This window comes from Paralichthys olivaceus, chromosome 7 (genome assembly GCF_024713975.1).
Source record: "Paralichthys olivaceus isolate ysfri-2021 chromosome 7, ASM2471397v2, whole genome shotgun sequence".
NCBI classification, from domain to species: domain Eukaryota; kingdom Metazoa; phylum Chordata; class Actinopteri; order Pleuronectiformes; family Paralichthyidae; genus Paralichthys; species Paralichthys olivaceus.
In genome coordinates, this window is record NC_091099.1 from 2,408,372 (window position 1) to 2,429,212 (window position 20,841).

The 20,841-nt window shown below is 43.7% G+C and overlaps 1 protein-coding gene across 1 annotated transcript in view; it reads right to left on the reverse strand.

Moving 5' to 3' along the window:
* Nucleotides 1-20,841, reverse strand: part of spon1b (spondin 1b) — a 59,540-nt gene that overhangs the window by 21,187 nt on the left and 17,512 nt on the right. Inside the window, 3 exon segments of the mRNA XM_069528550.1 lie at nt 16,747-16,895; nt 17,605-17,727; nt 18,662-18,735. Of these exon segments, the coding sequence (XP_069384651.1) occupies nt 16,747-16,895; nt 17,605-17,727; nt 18,662-18,735 (346 nt within the window).

A 20,841-nucleotide genomic window follows, 5' to 3' on the forward strand; every position in this document is an offset into this window, starting at 1 on the left:
GGCACCGCAATCAGATGTGGCACTTCTCTAATCAGAGGCTGTAGATGCCTTCAGATGGCTGCAGTGATTTAACTGAAAAAAAATAAGGATCTCCAAATGGAATAATGAACAAAAGAGACTGTATAAAGAGAGGAGAGGAAGATGAAACCTCCGAAAATCAGATATTCCAAGTTTCAAATACAGTGTTACAGTGTAAAATATATGAATTTAAGTGTGAGCCACGATTACAACGCACAAACCTGATCTACGGGAAACTTCGACCAGAGAGTTTCTTTTAGAGGAAAGCTCTACACAACATCTTTGTTGGGTAGGGGGCGCTCACGAGGTGGTCCAGAATGAATGGAGGCATAGGGAGATCATTAGCCTGATTTACTCTTCCATTAGATGCTCGTTCGACTTGGCAATCGGTCCTAAATCATAATACCAGACAATTGGCATGAGTTAACAGAATGAACACGTGTTCAGGGAAATTTCTGATTTATAATCAACACTTTTTTGCCAAGATTATAGCAAACTGGGACATTTTGTCTCTCAGAAGTATTGTGTATCTGTTTAGCATCTTTTACTCGTTGAGCACTACCTCGCTGCTGCCTTCTAAGTGAATTGCGGCCAATCTCGGTCCGGCAGCTTTGATGGGAAGTGGACAGGCTCTCCTCAGTTCTGCTTGGCACTGACTCATGCAGTTCTATGAACAGTTGCAGCCTTTGGCAGATAAACCAAAAGGTTACCACCACGCTTCTGAAAAAGAACCCAGAGAAAACCCCTGATTAAACTGAAGGGACTGTGTCCTGATGGTGCAGCTCCAGCTCCAGTTGGGTTCCGTGGTCGTGCCCACTACACGTCTCCCTCGAGAACCAGCCGTAATTATCTTGTCATGGGGCTAGATTGGTGTGTTGAACACAACTGATTACATCAAGGCTGATTGGCGCACTATATAACTGGCTGCAGCGTCGCTAATGAAGAGGGATGCGGGCTGGTGTCAGGCGGCTGTGGCGCCGTAAATACCAGCCCACATGTCAGAGCTGACACAGCCACGGAGGTTGAGATGTTGCCCTGATTACGTCTCATCATCAAATATCCAGCTGATGAAGTGTTAAAGTGCAGCGGAACGACAAGAATAACAGAGCAGAGGAAACTGACAAATGCCCGAATGGAGAGAGAACGACAAAATGTTTGTGTGAAGTAAACTAAATTACATTCAGAGTTCTGAGACTATGTGTATTCAAGCAAATACCACTCATGCTGAAAACTATGGATGACAACCTCAGTCCAGTGATTCATTTACTTTATCACTTTTCCTGCAATCGCGAAATACAGCATTTGAATATTTGTCTGATTCACCCCATGACCCTTAAAAGCATAAGCAGTATAAATGATGAATGGGTCCTTCTTTAACTTATTTGTCCAGTTTTCTGTCGTCCTCTGCCAGAGTCTCTGTCTGTGTAATAGATAAAAGTTGCATGTGAAGCAGATTCTGATAACCTTGAAATCTGTCTCCCCGAACTTCTCAAATTAAAGTTGAGCCCTGACACTTCTGTCCATTATTCTGTTTCAAACTGAAATCACAGAGCCTGAAGAACAAACACTGTCATCTGGCACGGCAACACCGTCACTTCCCTCAGGAGGAGTGGGAAAACATTTGTGTGGATTGTGGACATCTGGACTACCACGCTTCACCTGCTGCCACCGCGACCTGGCCCCACACACCTGGCAGAAAATGGCGGCTCCCGGGCCTCACACAGCTGCTCGGAGCCGCGGAGCCCAGGGGTTCCACATTTACAAAGAAAATGGTGCAATGCAAATGTGCACGGTGGCTTTCATTGACTTTGTAATCATGTTGAGTTCCAGACTTACTCAGCTCATTGTGCAGTCAAGCTTCTGGAGTCTGGATGCACCGTGGCAGCGAAGGAGCGGCCATAGGCACAGTTCACCGACTGCATTTGTATAACAAACATTAAGAAAAGATAATTTATTGATCCTGTCTGCGAAATATTGACTAAAGCTGCTTTGTAATTCACCCTGAGTAAAAGTATTACTCAACATATTACTCATGAAAGTATAAATTGGCATCTTTAAGCCTAATTTAAAATACAGCAGGAGGCATTGAAGATGTTCATGACAAACAAAGGGAGACGCGGGGATATAAAAAGACTCATTGCAGATGCACAAAATACACAAGATAACGCCCACAAGGCATCGGTGGAGACGGAGAGCGAGAGCGAGCAGGATGTAGCTGCAGGCGGAGGAACTCAGGCAGAAACAGGTGGAGATTCAAATAATTATGTTAATAATGAAATAAATGCAGCCACGCACGTATTGTGAAAGAAAGAAAAGATGCTAATCTTCTGTTTCAGAGCTTCTCTCTTCGGAGCTGGAGGAGACGTTCTCGCTTTTCACTGTTAAGACACACGATCAATGAAATTCCTGGTGAATCCATTAACTGTAGAAAAAGAAGGACGACACGACAGCTAAAGCAAAAAGGGTTTGTTTTCCTCTTTGGAGGCAACTGAACGGGATGATATGTCATGATTGACAGCTGAGACCACATCACCATAGCTCCATCCGCAAATCACTAAAGTGCAGACTTTATGGATGAATCACCGAAATTCACATTCAGAAGGAAGATGCATTATGGGGAATGTATTTTTTTTTAAAATTTCTACTGCAGTATTAGCCGCCCCCCTCCCCCCACCCAAAAGTTTTTCAAGTTCAGATAATGGCCGACGATTCGAGGGAGCGACACGGGAGAAAAGTGCAGCATTTACTTGAAGGAGAACAACAGTGACAACAACGTAGAAGATTCAGAAACAGAGTTCGACGCGTCTGTTGAGCCGCTCGCCGAGGATCAGGGTGAGAGACAGGCTGGAGGGGGAGGAGGAGGGGGAGGATTTCAGTATCACTGCAAGCCGCAGGCAAAGATGTGACCTGATGCAACTCTGTTACAGCGTCAATAAAACCTCTTTATTCATCGGCCTCTAAATCAGATGAAATTACATAAAATAAAAACCATTTAAGAGCCGAACCCTTACATTGTAAATCACCGTCATTTTCTTTTCCCATCGAGTTACAATAATCAACAAACAATACTAAATGCTGCCTGTTCAGTTTCCAAGGCAAAGATTTCCAGTAAAAGTCAAACGTTTAGGCTTTTAAATGGTTTTAATTTAGTGTTTTCTTTTGCTTCGGAAGAGAAGAAATACAAAGATTTCTGTCAGTGTCGAGTTTTTAAGGGGGTTGTTTTCTAACAATGAGTCTTGGGTCTTAAAGTGCTTCTTTTTATCGAGGGCGTCTCAGGTCTAATTAATATTCATTGATCCTTTTTACTCCAAGAATCAATCTTTAATTACAACTTTAATTCACTTTTATTTGCCTACAACACTCTTCCCTGCGACTTGTGTTAACGATGAACTTTAACTACAGGAATAACTTTACTCCTGAGCACAAGTCAGAAAAGAAAACCAGTTGAGGCTGCGTCTAAACTAATATGACTTAAAACTAAAACGATGTCTGTCCACACAAGCGCTTTAGCTCCAAATGAATCCAATCTCCGTCCATTAGAACAGTACAGACGACAACACGACCCCAGTTTTCAAATATAAATCCTTTCCTAACTTTGAAAGCTTGTTTACGTTTAACAATGTATAAGGAAAAGGGGTGGGGCCTTCTGTCCCGTTAACGATGATGATGAGGGTTAAAGTTAGGGGGACGAGATCGAGACAAGAGACGGGAGGAGAAAAGGGAGGATGACCACAACAAAGGACGGCACGACAGAGAGATGGAAGAAAAGAAAAAAAAAAGCAGCAGACGGATTCAACTTCACAGGAAAGTGGAAAGAATAAGAATGGAACTAGGCTAAATAAAAAAGCTGTGTAGGTGACAAACAACGCTCAGTTTACCATATGTCCCACTGCTGATGTGCTGGGGATTAAAGCCTCGGTCCACATGAAAGAAGCAGCCTCATTATAAAGCTCCCGACATATTGCTACCTGCGGCACGGGGAGCTAACAAGCTACTGTACGTCCTCCTATTAGCTGTCACTCATCTGTTTCTGTTTCATCAGAACTTACCTTTCAGTCTCTTTGCCTCTCTTGCCCGAACACACCCCTTCTGATCAAAACTTAATCTTCCCTCTCTACGCTAATGAGATACAATGGAAAAGAATAATTGGGATGAAAAAAGAAAAGTCCTTTCGTTATTTTGGATCTCAAAGACGGAGTCGGATGTGGCCCGGGGGCGGCAGCTTGGGAGATAATTGGAGATTCATGATGTGATTGTGATTATTGACGAGAGGCGAGAGGGAATGGTCGGCCGCTGTTAATCCTGACCCGCCCCCAAAGGAGCCGCCGCGACATAAACAACAGGTGCAGAGTCGCATCTTTGTCATCCAGAGCTTTTAATGAATACAAATTCCCAATTAGAGGAAGATGGAGGTGCGCACACACACACACACACACACACACACTCACAGATATATAACGCAGCAGCTGGAGGAGTGCAGGAGTGTTTCCCTGTGGAACAGAAACGCAGCGTTATGCTGGATTAACAAAGTGAGTGTGAAAGCATGCGATCGTTTCTCTCCACGTTCCCAGAGGATCAATACTGACCGTGGAAATATATACATATGATTTCACACACAATGAAACTCTGACCTTGGAAACAATTTCTACGTTGCAGAGTTGATTTATTGATTTATCCAGTCGTATGCACAGAGGACGTGGAAGATAGATATAAATTTAACTATCATTTATATAAGACTTACATTTTTTCCACCTTGGATACAGTGGGAGATTCAAGAATGACACAACTTGCTATTTAGCAAATATGTGAAACTCTTTATTGTTCTCAATTAAATAGCAAACTACACATTTTTATTTTTCTATTTTGGTTTTAGACTTGTTTTATACGATGTCACCATTGCCAAGACATGTTGCGTTTCAGATGACGGCTGATGATCTAAACCAGGGGAGCGATATCGAATCATCACAGGAGAGTTTCTTAGACGAAAACAACGATAAAGAAGATTCAGACCCAGGCGATGTGTCTGCTGAACAGCTCGGTGCTCCAGGCCGTCCCCTGCTTTGCCCGTATCCTGTTGCAACGTCTCTGGAGATGTGCCAGGGAAGACGTTGCCCTTGTCTCCGAGTCAGAGTCTCTCGGGCATTAGGACAAAGCTCTGCTTTAGGCTTCACGCTCCTGTCGAGCAGGATTGTTGTCACTACGTCTTCAAACTGGCAACTTCTTAGACAAGCCTAGCCAAGATCCCCTCGCCAGGCTTCCCTCCAAAAAAAAAAAAAACCATGTAAAATGACCAAACAAACAAAACAAAGTAAGAGACGCCAAGGACAAGCCGAGGTCCTCCCGAACAACCTGTCCTCGCTGTCCTCCATCGATTGGCTGACAGGTGATCTTTAGCCCTGAGTAAAAAACGGTCCACTCCGGACGCCACCCTCTGTCAGCGCCGTGCATTTTAAACCACCTTATTAAACATTTACGACTGCGCCAGAGTTATTACAACCGCAATTCTATTTAATTCATCACTGGCACTGGTTTATCCATTTGGCTCTGCTATCACATTATCTTTACACACAGGATTTCACTGTGGCCTTTAAAAACACATTTATAAGATCACACAGAGAACATTACGATGGACGATACTCGACAGCAGACACTTGAACAGACAGTTACGCCACATATGGCATTCAGGAATTAAAAATAGGGGGAATTTTACAGCATTAAAAGGCCCTTCAGAGGCAGCAGTCATCTCCACAGTAAAGAGGATGTGATACAACTTATGAGAGCACAGATTCCCTCAGTGCATCTGAGCGTTGAGCTTAAATGAAGTCCCACTACAAAGTGAAGCGTTAAAGCCTTTCAACATAAGATGAAAGAAAGACAGAGGCATGAGATGTGCAGGGAGAGGAGTCATCCTCCAACAATATGGAATTGTTGCAGCCGCTCTTAGTCCACGGCTGAAATGACACGCTGTTAAAATCTTACCGGGACACATCTGTCTCAGGTGATGTCTGGATTCTGCTCTGAAAGCTTCACCGACAACTTTTAAGGTTGGAGGAAACTGATAACTGGCCCGTTTGAGTTGCCAGCCCAGCCTGATGTGTTGTGCTGCTCTACACCAAAGCAGGATAAAGTCAAGAAATATCTCGTGTTGCCGAGTCCATCTGTCACTGCTGTTTGTGACAGTTTGCATTTCAATCTTCACGTTTGGATTCATCTCCTCTGGGAAGAATCCAGACACCGGGATTCAAACATCAGCTACAGGGGAATCAACCAGCCTGGAGACAGACTCGGAATTCGGTCAAACTTTCTAACGATGGAGACGGATCCGTGGCTCACGTCTCTCGAGAACCGTGTGTTGAATTTTGAAAGTGTTACTCGTCAAGATCGTTATAAGTACTGTCGTGTTCTACAGTTGGGGGGGTCCTGCAAACTGATTTGGTGACCAGCTCTTTGTGCAGCAGCAGTGGCTTCGGGGTTTCAGACAGAAAGCTGAAACCCGCTTTACCATTCGACATTAATCTCTCTGCACAACCGGAAATGAAGTTCTATCCCTTTAGTAACTTAAGCTGCATAACAAGACATCCCGTCATTTAAAGCCAGAGTCTGCACAGTACCTTGATATGAAGGTATCAAGGTTCCACCGATGTATTATACATAATAATAAGAACTACATCAAATTACGTTCATTTATTCGTTGGGTTCTCTCACGGTTTAATTTTGGTCCACGTCCAGGTGAAGGAAGGTTGAGGAGCTATACTGCAGCCAGACACCAGGGGGCGATCAAGATGAGATGGCTTCACTAATGGGGGAGCTGACATGTCGTCCATCTTTATTTACAATCTATGGATTGAAAGCGTTATTTAGTTGTTTTGGATTTCACGTGACTTCTGGATTTTTTTTCTCTTGTTTCCTGTTTTACTTTGAAATGTTGTTTCACCTTGTTCCTCTCTAACTCTCTTTGCTTCCAGTCTGATTTCCCACTTCGGTGATTGTCTGTCTCACCCTGATGCTTTTCACCTGTGACCTTCGGTCCACACTCACCTGGTGTCTCTGTGCTCGTCAGTCTTTTGTCTCGTCCCTTCAGTTTGACATGTTTCTCTGTCCTTTGTCTGCACTTCGTGTTCCGTGAAGAGTCCAAACATCCTTTCAGTCATTTCATCCAGTTGCATGTTCTCGTATCTGCCTCTCTGCCATTAGAGTCACCTGACCTCCCCACTCACCTGCTCTTCACTCCCTCATTAACTCTCTATTGGTGCGTTACAAATTGCTCGCTGCCGGGTCGTCTTTGAGCCTCAGCTTCCAGCTCTGGGGTTTTTATTTTTTTATTTTTATACCTGATCCTGTTTTTGACCTTGTCTGTGTTTTTCAGAAGTCGCCTCAGCCCGACTCTTCGTTCTTTATTTGCCTGCATGGATTTTTATAAGCTGTCTTTTTTGAATTCTCTACTAAAGGTCTCTCCACTTTCACGTCTGCTGCCAGAGTCGTGTTTTCACAGAGATCTTCGACAGCAGACATCATTAATGGTCGTACCAGGCCAAGGACGTTTTTTTGTGTGTTTGCGCGATGACCAATAAAAGAACAGAAGCCAATTACTGCAGGGTAGAAAATCTGTGCTTTAGAAAAGAAGCTACATTAGGCAGAGTGCATGTCAACATAACAACACGCCTACACATCCACCGGAGCCACACGCTGCCAAAATATCCTCAGATTTTCCTACTTCCAATGAATCCTCATGTGTTTTCGAAGTGAGCTATGTAATTATGTTAGCTGCTCACTCAGTGAAAAGGAACAACACCTTCTCTATTATGCACCTTCCTCCACTTTTCCTTTCACATAAATAACATAACAAGGAAATGACCTTTGGCTGAGAAACCAGTAATCTGGTGATTTGATGCTCTGTTCTGTGAGATGAAAAAAGAAATTGACTTTGTAAATATGGATGATGTGCAAAGATTGAGTTGGCTGTTTATGTATGAAACATAAATTAAAATATAAAATAGTTCCGTATGTAATAATTTAATATTTTCGATATATAAAAAAAAAATCTATTTTGTGTGTCTTCTCTTTTAACAATAAATACACAGAAATAATAGTATTTCTGTTTGTTCCTACTGTTTATCCTTAAAGGCATTTTAACTTGAATATTACAAATCTATTCGTGATATTCTGTCATTTCTCCAGAGTGTATTTCTAGCGAAGAAGATGGAATTTCAAGGGAAGATCTCAGTCTGCAGAGTTTCCCCCACGGTGCTCATTGACTTGATATCTCCATTCAGAGCTCTCCCGGGTCTGATTCTCATACTTGCAGTTTATGTATAATTATCGCTTCCAGGTTAAAGGGAAAGTTTTGATAAACGTCTCCAGTGGATCTCTGTTAGTTCTGCACCTCCTGAGAATTATCACCTCACTCTGCAGACTGGAAACTTCTCCGTTGTCACTGTTTAGATTTTCTTTTCCCACCGACGGTGCGGTTGAGTCCTAATGTTCTCAGCAACTTATTTTGTTAAAGGCAGCTGCTGTTATCTAACAGCAGCTAGCTGGTAAGCGAAAGTTTAATAAACTCCTGCTAACAGCTGCTTTTCTCAGCAGGATGAGTATCGACATGTTGATATTGTTTCGGTGACGGGTAACGGGTAAAAACAGGTTCTAAATTAAAAGAGGTCATTTACTATTAGCAGCCAATTAGGGAACAGTCCAAAACATGAAGTGTAAAGACGGACGATGGACAAATGAAGCCAAAACATCCCAGATGCGAAAACCAACATCAGAGGCTGTGTCTTAATTCAGAGGGTTCATCCTTCGTCAGTCGAGAAGAAGCCACAAACTTATTGCATCACCAGGTTGTCCCGCCCCTGCAGCCGTCGGCTAGCAACAGAGCTACGGACGAAAATGTTCTTGGGTTGATTATAATTTTGAAAATAAGTTTTTTTTTTTAACATGCGTTTGCTGTTCGGTGGAGAATTTAGATTTGAAGATAAATTATGAGACGTTTTCACCTGCTGCCATTACCTCTTTGAAAACCCACAGAAGCGCAATGAATCTTGGGAAATGTTGGGCATCATCTAATTAAATCCAAACCTATCATAAAGACGAACACTTGAATAAACATCATTGTGATGAGAACGACTCTAAACTGACAGAATCTTTGACGAACGTTAATTCGACGAGGACTTTGACTTTTTGGTTTGACCCACGTGATATCTGCTAACACGGAGGAGGCTGTGCTGACAAGCAGCCATCAGGGGGCAACCGAGAAGTTCTGGCTTCGCTTTGAGGAGCGGCCGTGTCGTCCATCTTTGTAAACAGTCTATGAGCATCTCTGGCAGTAAACAGAAACGTGTGGGCGAGAAATGAAAATGCATTGTAATGTGTAACATGCGAACAGTCACAGGTGGTGTTGGTTACTGCGTCGCATCACGTCGTCCCTCTGGGAAACACGTCAAGCCTTCATAAACAATGACAAGCTGACGCCAGCAGTGTTTGCAAACCCGGGGAGTCATTTTATTTTCATTTAGAGCTGTATTCATATCTGTTGGTTGGTGTCTTGATGAATTCACAATGCTGCCTTACATGAGCCCTGCCACCTTCCACTTGCCTCCAGGCATCTGCCTTTTTAATCAGATACGTGTCATCTTCGTTTAGAGCTGAACGGAATAAATTTGACTTTGTGACAGTTCTGCTGTTTCGCTCGTTTATTTACACGCACAAGTTTTATGTTGGAAGTTTTTTTTACACACTTTATCTCCTCGGTGTGATTTGACAGCGTGTGTCAGGTTGGTCATATTGAGGGTGTTTTCCTCCAAACTACATTTGGACTTCACTTTACTTGTTTCCGGGAGAGAGAGGTGGGTGGAAAATGAGAGACAGTGCAGCCCAACACTGGCTCTCTGTGTGTGTGTGTGTGTGTGTGTATGTTTCCTTCCCTCCTTGTGTGTCTTTGTGATTTGTGCACACGTGGGAGTGCATGTACCCTGAGTTCTCCCTGTGAAAGAGTGACAGGTAGTTAAGTCGGGGAGCAGCCGATGACAGTGCGACATGCACACACATGCGTGCACACACAAGCTCGGAGAGTCCTGGGGGATTTTTCGTGGAAGGCTTTTGGCGGCTGACAGGCCGACTGCATCTCACAACTGACTCTTAATTGGCTGAGAGTTTCAGGAGGGAGACAACTGGACGAATGAAGCCGAGGATGAAGACGGTGACGGCCAAGACACAGCCTCCCTGGTTTTAAAGATGATTGCATTTCATCCCCACCCCCCCCCCCCCCCCCCTCCCCACACACACACCTCAGCTTTCTGCTACCAATTAATGGCGGAGTCTCCGATGCTGTGTTACCTCCTGCCTGATGTCTGGAAAAAGAATCTGGTGAACATTTAACACAGAGCAAAGTGGACGGGCACAAATGTGAGTCTGGTGAAGATTCCATACATTTAGATGAAGACACAAGTTTCAGTGTGAGAGATTTAAAGATAAAACTATAAAAAGATTTCAGATTCTCTGTATAACTACAACATGTCTGACACAGAATGTCCTGGAACTGGTGCTGGTGTTGACAATCTGAGACAAAGAGAAGCTCGAGTGGACATAGAGTCACAGCTTCAGCTCTCTCTTATACGCTCTACTATTATTATTATTACCCCCCTGTATTATATGACAGGTTTCTAATAAAGTGCACTCTCTTTTAATTTGGCACAATATAAATATAAAGTTTCTTCAGTTGGAGAGTGAGAAGAAGAGCTGCGGAGTCCATCACTGACCTTCACCCTGTCGGAAATCTACTCTGGCTCACGACCAAGCAGACGGAGGGAAAATCTCCCCGCTGAGCAGCAGCACAAACATTCCTCTCAGACGAGTGTGATGCAGCGACGGCTCGACAAAACATGTCAGAGGAGCAGTGACAGCTAGTGCACACGCACGCTGAGATACACTCACTTAGCTTTACCACCTCCGCTATTAATCTGACAGGAGTGAGAGAGGACTGGGAGGGAAACTCTGGAGTGCTCCTGCAGCACCTTGAGGTCTCTTTGTCTATCGGTCCGCACAAGGACAAATAAAGAAGAAGGGAGAGTGAGTTCGACTGTCCGGCCATTGTCTGTCTGCCGTGCGTCTATTGCAATTTCCTGCAAAGTGTTTCGAGTAGACAGATGAAAGTGAATGATTGTTCTCTCTCTCTCTCTCAGCCCTCTTCTCTGAGAATCACAAGGCCTTTTCAAAACAGACGGAAAATAGTGAAAACACAACGAGAGGAGAGAAAAACAGGAGAGAGAGCGGAGGACGTCCGAAAAATGATTGAGTCGAGAAGAGAAGAAAACTGACGCGCTCGTAAGAGCTTGAGCATCGATCTGTTCGTCAGGAAACCGTCTGGAGAAGATGAGAAGACAGGAGAGAGTAATGATGTAATGAAATATGCAAGCGAAGGAATAAAGAGTGAGAACGGTGGACGCTAAGGACGGAACAGAGTTGCTTGTAGTTAACGATGCCAGTTCTAAAAAGAAAAGAAAAGCAACAGATCTATGGACTAAGATCTTTTTATATTCAAATTTATGGATTATCATGGAAAATTAGGAGTAAAACAAATCACGTACAATGTCGGTACAATGACCGACAACTTTACACATTTCTTTTTAACGTTGCAGCCGTTCTCAATTTAAATAAAATGATAATTTAATTTAGCTTCTGGCGTCTTTCCTCTTTCTTTCCCTACACCTCTGGGCAATGAGCAGGTATTCAAGTATCATCTTGTTACACACACGCAGGAGAAATTACTTAGTGGCCATAAAAAAAAACACATTTTATGTATAAAATGTGATTTGGGGGCGTCTGACATTGAATCTCTGGTCAATGTTTAAAAAAACAAGGTTGATTTAAACTGTAAATTCACAATGTGAGGGAGAAGCACAGCCTCATCTTTCTCTCTTGACTCAGTCGCGACAACTTTGCTTGTTTTTTGTGCGTTTGCAATACGTCTTCGAATTCAACACTATTCTATTAGAACCACGAAATTATATTCCCTCAAGGTGTTACTGAGATATCGCAAGGGCCAGACAAACATTGGGCCACAGGATGGAGGCATGAAAATTAAAGGTAGGAATCAATAAAAAAAGAACATTAATAAAGATATGGAACTGAATTCAAAATGACTTTCGTAGCTTTTGCAGAAAAGAAGTTTGAGCGAGTGCAGCAGACCTCGATCGATCTCTGAGGTGAAGGTCACCGTGACACATTTTACATTTCTTAACAGTCACACTTTTTTTTTTTTTTTGGCAAACTCAGACTTTATCATGGAAATGAGCATCACTTTGTGCAGAGGAGATATCGGCTGCGGGGGGAAATATCGCATGTGGCCAGGCCCACAGCTCTGATGTGTTAGGAGGGAAACTCTGCAGCTGGGTGTCCAGGTCTTTATTCACCTGCCTCCTCCGCCTCTGTGTTTATAAAGGAGAAGGTGAGCTGCTTCCTACAGCGCTAAAAGCTGAGGTTTAAAAAAAAAAAGCTTCCACACAAAAGAATCGCACGTCTACCGGCTTTTCACAACAGCTGTGGCCATGACAGGCCCCAAAGCTCCTGCTGAGGCAGGCGGAAAGAAGAGGAGCCCAGTTGACAAATCCTTTTAGAGGTAAGAGTGCAGCGCCGAGCGAGCCAGCTGCGGCGGAGCTCCGGTTTTTCGGATGCGCGCTCCAGAGAATCGCAGCTACTTCATTAAAATGTAATTGACTGCGCCTGCTCCTCTTCAGTGTTGATACAAACGGCTCGTTGGCCGGCAGCTCTTGACATTTCGCTGTCTGATCCGAGTGCGATCTCACCTGCTGAGAGAGCATGTGGCATTTCACAGAGAGTAATAATTACCTAGCTACAGATTATTTCTTTGTCCCGTGTCAGCGCGGCGGCGGCGGCTGAAAAGGTTGAGGATTTACTCCTCGGCCAGCAGCTCTTCACATTTTACAACCTCCACTCGTGTGATCGTTATACACTCTCGGCTGCATGTGACATTTCCAAGCAATCAATAATTAGATGTGCTGTGTAATTTTGTCTCCGGAGTGAAGTAGCGGTGACATTAAAAAGATTATTTTGGCTCCTGTGGATAAAATAGACCCAAGTCTGTCAGATCTTATCCTGCTGATACGAGTGGCTTCGGTTTAATATCAGCTCATTCAACTTTCATTCATTCATTCCGAAATATGAGTGTGCCTGAGTGTCCGTATGTTCTTAATGGAGCCGGAATCACGAGCTTGTTAACTTGACCCGAGCGTTGAAACTGGAAACAGGGGAAAGCATGTGGGCGTTGCCTGGCTTCAGCATCCGGGGTCTTGATGGAGGTGTGCGCTCTAGTGAGGGCCGTTCTACTTGGTTTTATTCTCACAAGTACAGACAACTAATTACACTGGTTCACTGGTTCATTTGTTTGTTTGTCAGCCGCTTTACACAAAAACTACAGAACAGATCTTTGTGCAATTGGTGTGGATCAAAAAAACTAAACTAGTTTATTTAAATGTGGCTTCAAATGGGGGAATGAGCTTCGGCGAGCAAAAGTCACATTTTCCACAATTTGTTTGCAGTTAAGAGGAAATGACAAATCCATCTTGAAAACAAAGAAGCGAGCCTCATGCAAAAAGGTAAAAAAACAACAGAAATCTTGTGTGAAGTCAATGAACCCTGAACTTCCTCGATCCCGTCCTCTTTCCATCTCATGCCGCTTGTCTCTGAAAGACGTGCACTTCTTTCCGACAGCTCCAGTGAAGTGACAGAATCGTTTCAGGATCTGTGTTTTAACTTGTTCGTGAATCCTGCAGTCAGCCGTGCCAGCGTCGTTAGCTGCGGCTCTCAGCTGGTGAGCAGCGGTGTCTTGTTGGTATGAGCTGATGTTTGCCTGAAGCTTTTTTTTTTTTTTTTTTCTTTTTAAAAATGAACTTTATCCCGCATTTTTTCCTCAGGCTCACGCATGTCAGGTCCTGTTCTGCGTGTCTCTGTGCTCACATGCTCGGCCAAGTTCAACTTCACAGACGAGCAGCAGGGACCGAGAGTCGGGTCGCGGTTTGGAAAACAGCGGCTCGACTCTCGACTGTGAGGCTGCTGTGTCGATAGAACGAACTTCACGATGACTTCCAGCGGTGCACGAGTGTGAAGGAGCGACTTTTTGACAGAGATGTACTGACGTGTGCTCGTTTAATCGTGGCAGTGAGAGCTCTCAGGTCTGTCAGCGTCTCTCCATCAGCCCCGTCTGCCCGCCTGTCTTGTGTGTTAGTTCGGGGAGCGTGGGTCGACACTGGGCTGCAGAGGTTGGTCTTGAGGCTTTGTCCTCACATCACCACAGCTGATTGCTCCTCTGGATGGTTGGGATTCTCAGCTAAGACAGGGATTACTGACCCATGTCGGCTTCCCACCTTTACAGCAGCCATTTTGATGTTTGCCCAGTCGGCTCCAGAGAATTGAAAAGAGTGTGTGAAGTGTGTGTGTGTGTGTGTGTGTGTGTGTGTGTGTGTGTGTCTAAATCCTTGAAAAGATAACTTAAATATATTTTTCAACAGACACATGAAAACTCTACAAGGTCAATTGTGAAGGTGAGAACGACACATGGTGAAAAATACAGTCTTCATTCGTTCTACTTTCCATTTATGTGACAAAGTCGTGCAAATAATTCCGTTCCAATCAGACGGCTGAATAAAGTTCCACATACATACTCAACCAAAATCATATTTACACTTAGGTGTGTGCACAGATTTTAAAAAAACGGGATACAGCATGTTACTTAATGAGCTTGGGCGACGCTGGCAGGCAGATTCTGGCTCATCGAGGTGTTTTCCAGTCTTTATGATGAGCTGAGCAAACCAACTGCAGCGTCACGTCTAACGCACGTATATGAGACTGGAACCAACTGTTGCACAATAAACAACAGTTATTAGGCTGGTGTGGAAATCGCCGGCCAACTTTTTCTACCACTTTGTTTGGTGACGATTTGCTTTTTTTTATATTTAAATACAAATTGCACCAAATTGAACACAGCACTTCCTCGGGCCCTTAGCAACACACGTGACAAGTGTGAAGCCGACAAGATGAGCGCTTCTCGAGGTGTGTCTTTCACACGCGGACAGATTTCTGCAATTGTTAGATGATACTATTGTTAGAATTAAAAACTAAGAAACTTAAATCATACTTTTATCTTTGCAGCTTGTCGGCCACGAATACGTTTTTCACTGATTGTTTAAAGTACTTTGGACTCAGCTGCCCTGAAGAAGCTCCAGTAGTAGTAAACCTTCAAACTACTCTCTGTGTTTAATGTGAGATAATTGATGATATAATATGTCAACTTTTAATACTGCTGGTCGGATGGAAAACACAACACCATCTCACTCTGCTGCCAACTGCGATTACAAGTGAAAATGGCGGTTTTCACTAAATGGTTGGGTCAGAGCGTGATCCGCAAAAAACCTATTTACTGCAGGGATTAGAAAACTTTAAAAGACTGACGGTTACAAAGTCCAAAAAACCCAATAGCTGACATTCCAGTGTACAATCAAGCTGTTTCATTCTGGAGTTCAATGGCTAACATTCCAGGCTACAGTACACAATCAAGCCATCTCATTCCGCTATGAAATGGGCTGAAGTTTCCATTGTGTCAGGGTAGTTATTAGCCCCAGAGACAGACAGAGCCAGCCAAGAGAGGAGTTAGGGCTGTCCGTCAGCCGCTAATGTCTCTACACAACAGCCCAAACCTAAACTGACAGGCACACACCACAGTGACAGCCCACTAACAACACACTATTGTTCCCTCGCAAACGGTCGGGGCACACCTTTCAGTGCCCACAGTGTGTGTGTGTGTGTGTGTGTGTGTGTGTGTGGGGCACAGAGACAGACTGTGAGCCGGAGTCGAACCAGCACACGGGAGCAGAGCATCCATGTAACATGCAGATTACATGTTGTTTTACTGGGACACTGAAATCCCGCGGATCCCAAAATCTTCTTCCTCAAGTGAGTCAGTGACGAATATAGACCGAATGTAAACGTCTTTTTATTTCACCAGAGATTCTTTTCACGAACGTCTTTCAAATCACACAAAGTGTGTTTGAATAAAGATTTTATGTTAGTTTCAATTTGTTTTACATTTAACTCAAGACTGAGTCGTGAGAGTGGGAATGTGGACGTGGGAGTTTTATATAAGTGAAGGAGTCGGACAACTTCTATTATATATATATATATACATATATAATATATATATACTGTATTGTCACATCAGCCAAACCTGTATGGATTTTAATAGTCATGCAAGTATTCAGTCGGCTGAATATACACTCAAGTATGCACAAGCACACACCTCTCAGCTGTGTCCTGTCATGCTCTCTACCCTGTCAGTGCTACACACACACACACACACACACACACACACACACACACACACACACACACACACATATATATATTTGCTGACACAACTGTCTATGCTCTTGGGTTTATATCCAAAATATCTGATCCCCTAAAGGCATAGTTCACTGAATTTCACTGTATTGCACATTCATCAGCTGACAGAGTGAAATTTATTTGTGATTTTATTGCCTCAGCCTGACAAATGGCGAGGAGGCGTGAGAACATATCATGAGCAGCTGCATTGACACTGATGAATGAACTTGATTCTTGTATATTCTTGGACAGTTTGGATCTTTTGGCACCAGAACTCATATTTAGTCCAACACACGGGTCAGAAAACAAGTGGTGGTTCTGTTAGAAAAGTCATTCTACCTTTTGTCGAATCTCTTCTTCCATCTTGATGGGGGATCCAAGTTCAGCAACCTGACGGACTCCCTCGCTGGCGTAGCCTCCGTACTCCCACAGCACGTAGCCTCTGGAGTGGGACGCGCCAATCAGAGCCGACCAGTGGTTGGCTCGTCCTGGAAGACAGGAAATCTGGGGTATGAGCGGTTTAATGGCTTCATGTTCAGGTGACGCAGAAATAACTGCCGGAGGAGTCACTGAGTTACTCTCAAGCTGTTTTCAGACGGGAAATCTGGCGAGGGAATTTCCAAATTTTGCTTTTCACATCTGAAGAACCAGCAGGAGGTTGTCTGGGTCAGAAATATTCAGAAAAAAAGACAAAGGGTGGCGTCTGGGTCGAGCAGCGGGAGGCGGGAGATGACGTATTCTGCTGCGGAAATCAGCGTTTTATTTACAGCACATTGACTCCGGCGTTGACCCTTCACACTAAAAGCTCTCCTCGTCTTTCCAAGTTGATAAAAGAAGAAAAGTTGAAACTTTTATTTCAGGGGTAGTGTTGGACGGAGCCTGGGTAACCACGCCGTCAGTGAGATCGATGAGTGATGGAGAAGCACCGGGTTAAATATAAAAAGTCCTGAATGAATGTGTGTGAAAGTGACCTGTATTGTAAAGCGGTCGTTAAAACTAATAACGTGCTACATAAATGCAGCACATTTATCATTTACGCTGCTTCTTTCCAGTCGTTAAGCTTAAAAATAATAATTTTTACTGCAGTATAATCAACATCATGCAGCATATACAGCACATGTGAGTGTTCATGCAGCTCCTCAGTGTATTTTCTGCTCCCGTGCATGCGTTTGTGCGTGGCCCGTGGGTTGAACTCACTTGGGTAGTCTTTCGGATGCACTTTCTCCGACCAGTTGCCGTAGAAGGTGAGTCTGTACTTGGCCGTTCCGCAGGCGCAGCACTCCATGGCCGGAGTTTCTGTAGCTTCACCGAACACGCGCTCTAAAGGGAGACGGGATGTGATGCACAAACGCTCAGACGTGTAAAGATTCAAGGGTAAACAAGATGCAACAAACTTATTATTACACACAGTTGAGCAGAGAAGCAAAGATCAGCCAGGGTCGGAGCTCTGACACAAATTCACACCTGAATAAATTACCAGATAAATGACAATAACCTGGAACAGCGAGAATGTCACAAAATTACATCCATGGAACAAACCGATTTTAAAATGACACATTTATCCTTGACGCAGACTCATGAATATTCAGACGCTGCCCTTGACCAGTGTTTTGAAAAGACAGGTCAACCTGAATATTTATGAGCGACAAAACTATTTTGGAAAAAAAAAAAAAAACCTCACTCGATGTCTAAGTTTAAGCAGAATGAAGGCACCTAACTTATGTCATCAAATTGAAACCGTGTGGCTTGATTGGCTTGCATAATAGCCTGGAAAATTAGATTTTTAGTGAGGAGAGGAATATTTTATGAAAGTGAAAACCCCCTGAGATTAAATCTGAGAGACCATTTGTCCAGACTCTGGGTTTTATTGTACAATAAACGTGTGCATCAGAGCTCAGAGAGTCCCGTCACCACGCCGTCTCACTTTTCCCCCCAACTTTCTGCAGGTAGATAACAAAAGAGCGACGACGTTGCTCCGCGGTGACGTGCAAAAGGAATATTTAAATTCCGCGCAGACTCCCACGAGTTCCATAAATCACTGTCCTCGCAGTTTTCCCTGCTCCCTCTGTGGAGTTTCATACTTGTTTCAGACACAGTATAAAGACTGGGAGCTGCTCTGCTCCAATGGCGTAAAAAAAAACAACAAAAAAAACAGATAAAACGAGGGATAGTGGCACCATGATGAGCGGTCAAGGATGAAAAGATGAGCAGGCAAAGCGGGAGAGGTGAGGCGATGACGGGCAGCTGTAATTACCTTTCTCACAAAGCCGAACGACGAGCGAACCCTCTTCCTGGAAATAGATGACTCTCTTCTGGACGATACTGGCCCTGAAGATAAAAAAAAGAGAGAGAGAGAGGGAGTGAGGGAGGAAAACAATGAGAAATTATGAGATGAACAAAGGGAAGAGAAGGCTGGATGGCACAGGGGGAGTGAAAGGGCATTAGATGGATAACACTGTAATGTGTTTTTTTTCCCAGTATCTGATCTAGGCCGATGTGTTTCTCAGTGAGAGGGGAAGGTAATGGTTTCCCCGAGGTTTCATAATGGACACAGAGTACACCTCTTCTCACAGAAGCAGAGCTGGAGTCCTCCGAGCGTCACAACAGAGGCACACCGCAGCAGTATAACATTTAACAGAGCAATCACACACGGACCTGTACAACTAGAGACGTGGGGTTACGGTCGGAGGCGAGAGTAAAGATCTTTACACAGAATGTGGACGGAGTCAGATTCTAACGGGTGACACACAACAGTTAGAAAATATTTCTCCAATAAAAACAAGCCATTTCGCCGGGTTTCATTTATTTATATTCCTGTTCCGTGGAAATGAAAAGCATTTCTCACACTGCAGATACAAAGCTGCGTGACATTACGGACAAAATGAAAACGTATGGAAGCCCTGAGGTGACAGAGGGCGGAGCCTTGATATTGATATGCACGCTCAACCAATAGTGAGTCGGTCGCAGCTGTCAATCATGTCGACGTGTCACCCTGTTTCTATATCATAAAAATAACTTATTAAAACCAAACTCATCGGAAACACTCGAACAAACATCAGTGTGATAAGAACTGACGAGAATTACAGAAACAATCATACAGACGCCCGCCACCAGGGGGCGATTGAGGCTTTTAGCTTGTTGAACAAAGACAATATTCTATTCATCATCTTTTTAAGAGGAGCTGGAGCCAAACCCAGCAGACATCAGCATCTCCAATCAACCGATTCAGAGGCCGGAGACAAAACCCAGAGACTGGAAAACATCCCGGTTAAATAACCTGAGATTTTCTAACAGCGTCTTCAGCTCACGTCTCATCCAGGAGACACATAAAACCCAGATGTGAAACTGGCACAAGTGAAATGACACCGAGTGTGGAGACTGAGGAGGGACTGGTGACATTAAGTAGGAGTTAGTGTTTATATTGCTCCTATAAATCTCTCACAGACTGAATGGTGCAATATAGCCTGCAACATGGATTGACTGCTTGGGCATGAAATTGAAAAACAAAAGTGAAATATACAGACAATTGTTGAGCCGCCCTCCATTGTTCTTTAAGTACACGATCTAATAGTTTCAGTGATCATTGATCGAATTAATCAAACAGGAAAAAAATAATTTAGAGAGAGGTTTGATGGGTGAGGAGTTCACATTCCTCTTCTTCATCGGTTCAGTCTGTGCAGCAAGTTCACTCGTCTCAATTCTGACAATTTGTCAATTGCAGGCAGCTGCACCTCAGAGGAGGCAGATTGTTCCCGAGACGTGTGTGGGAGGAAACAAGTTCTAACACTGTTGCTGCATTTCCCTCTGCTCTGTATATATATATATATATATATATATATATATATATATAGAGAGAGAGAGAGAGAGAGAGAGAGAGAGAGCTTAATATAACATTTCCAGTAGTTTACGAGTGGAAGGATTGTGCAACTGGTGTTCAGTCCTTAACTCACTTCACAACATTCTACAAAGATATTTGAGATTTGCAACTGAAATCAAACATTTACTCTAAACTGGAGGAAAGTCATCATCGAACGTCTGAAGTGGAATCGGTTGATTAATTACATAACAACGCACAGCATCTGATCAAGATCTTGAATATCGAGGATACACTGAGCAGCTTCAGGATGAAACATGTCATCACAGATTCACGTTTGTGGCCACGTGGTAACATCTAATGTTCTCTCTCTGGTTGGGTCTCCTCCACCTCCTCAGATAAACACACCTGGGTCTGCAGCTGCTGAGCTGCAGTTAGGTTCGGGCCAGTTTGACGCAGTGCCGGAAACATTCAATGATGTTGTCTCGGTGTTTTCACAAGATGAAGCTGCACAATGGAAACGCTGCCACCAGTGATTAAATAAAGTGATCAGACTGAACTTCACTGTGCACTGGACTTTCTTCATTTTTCAAGTTGTGGATCGTGAACAGATGCTTTTG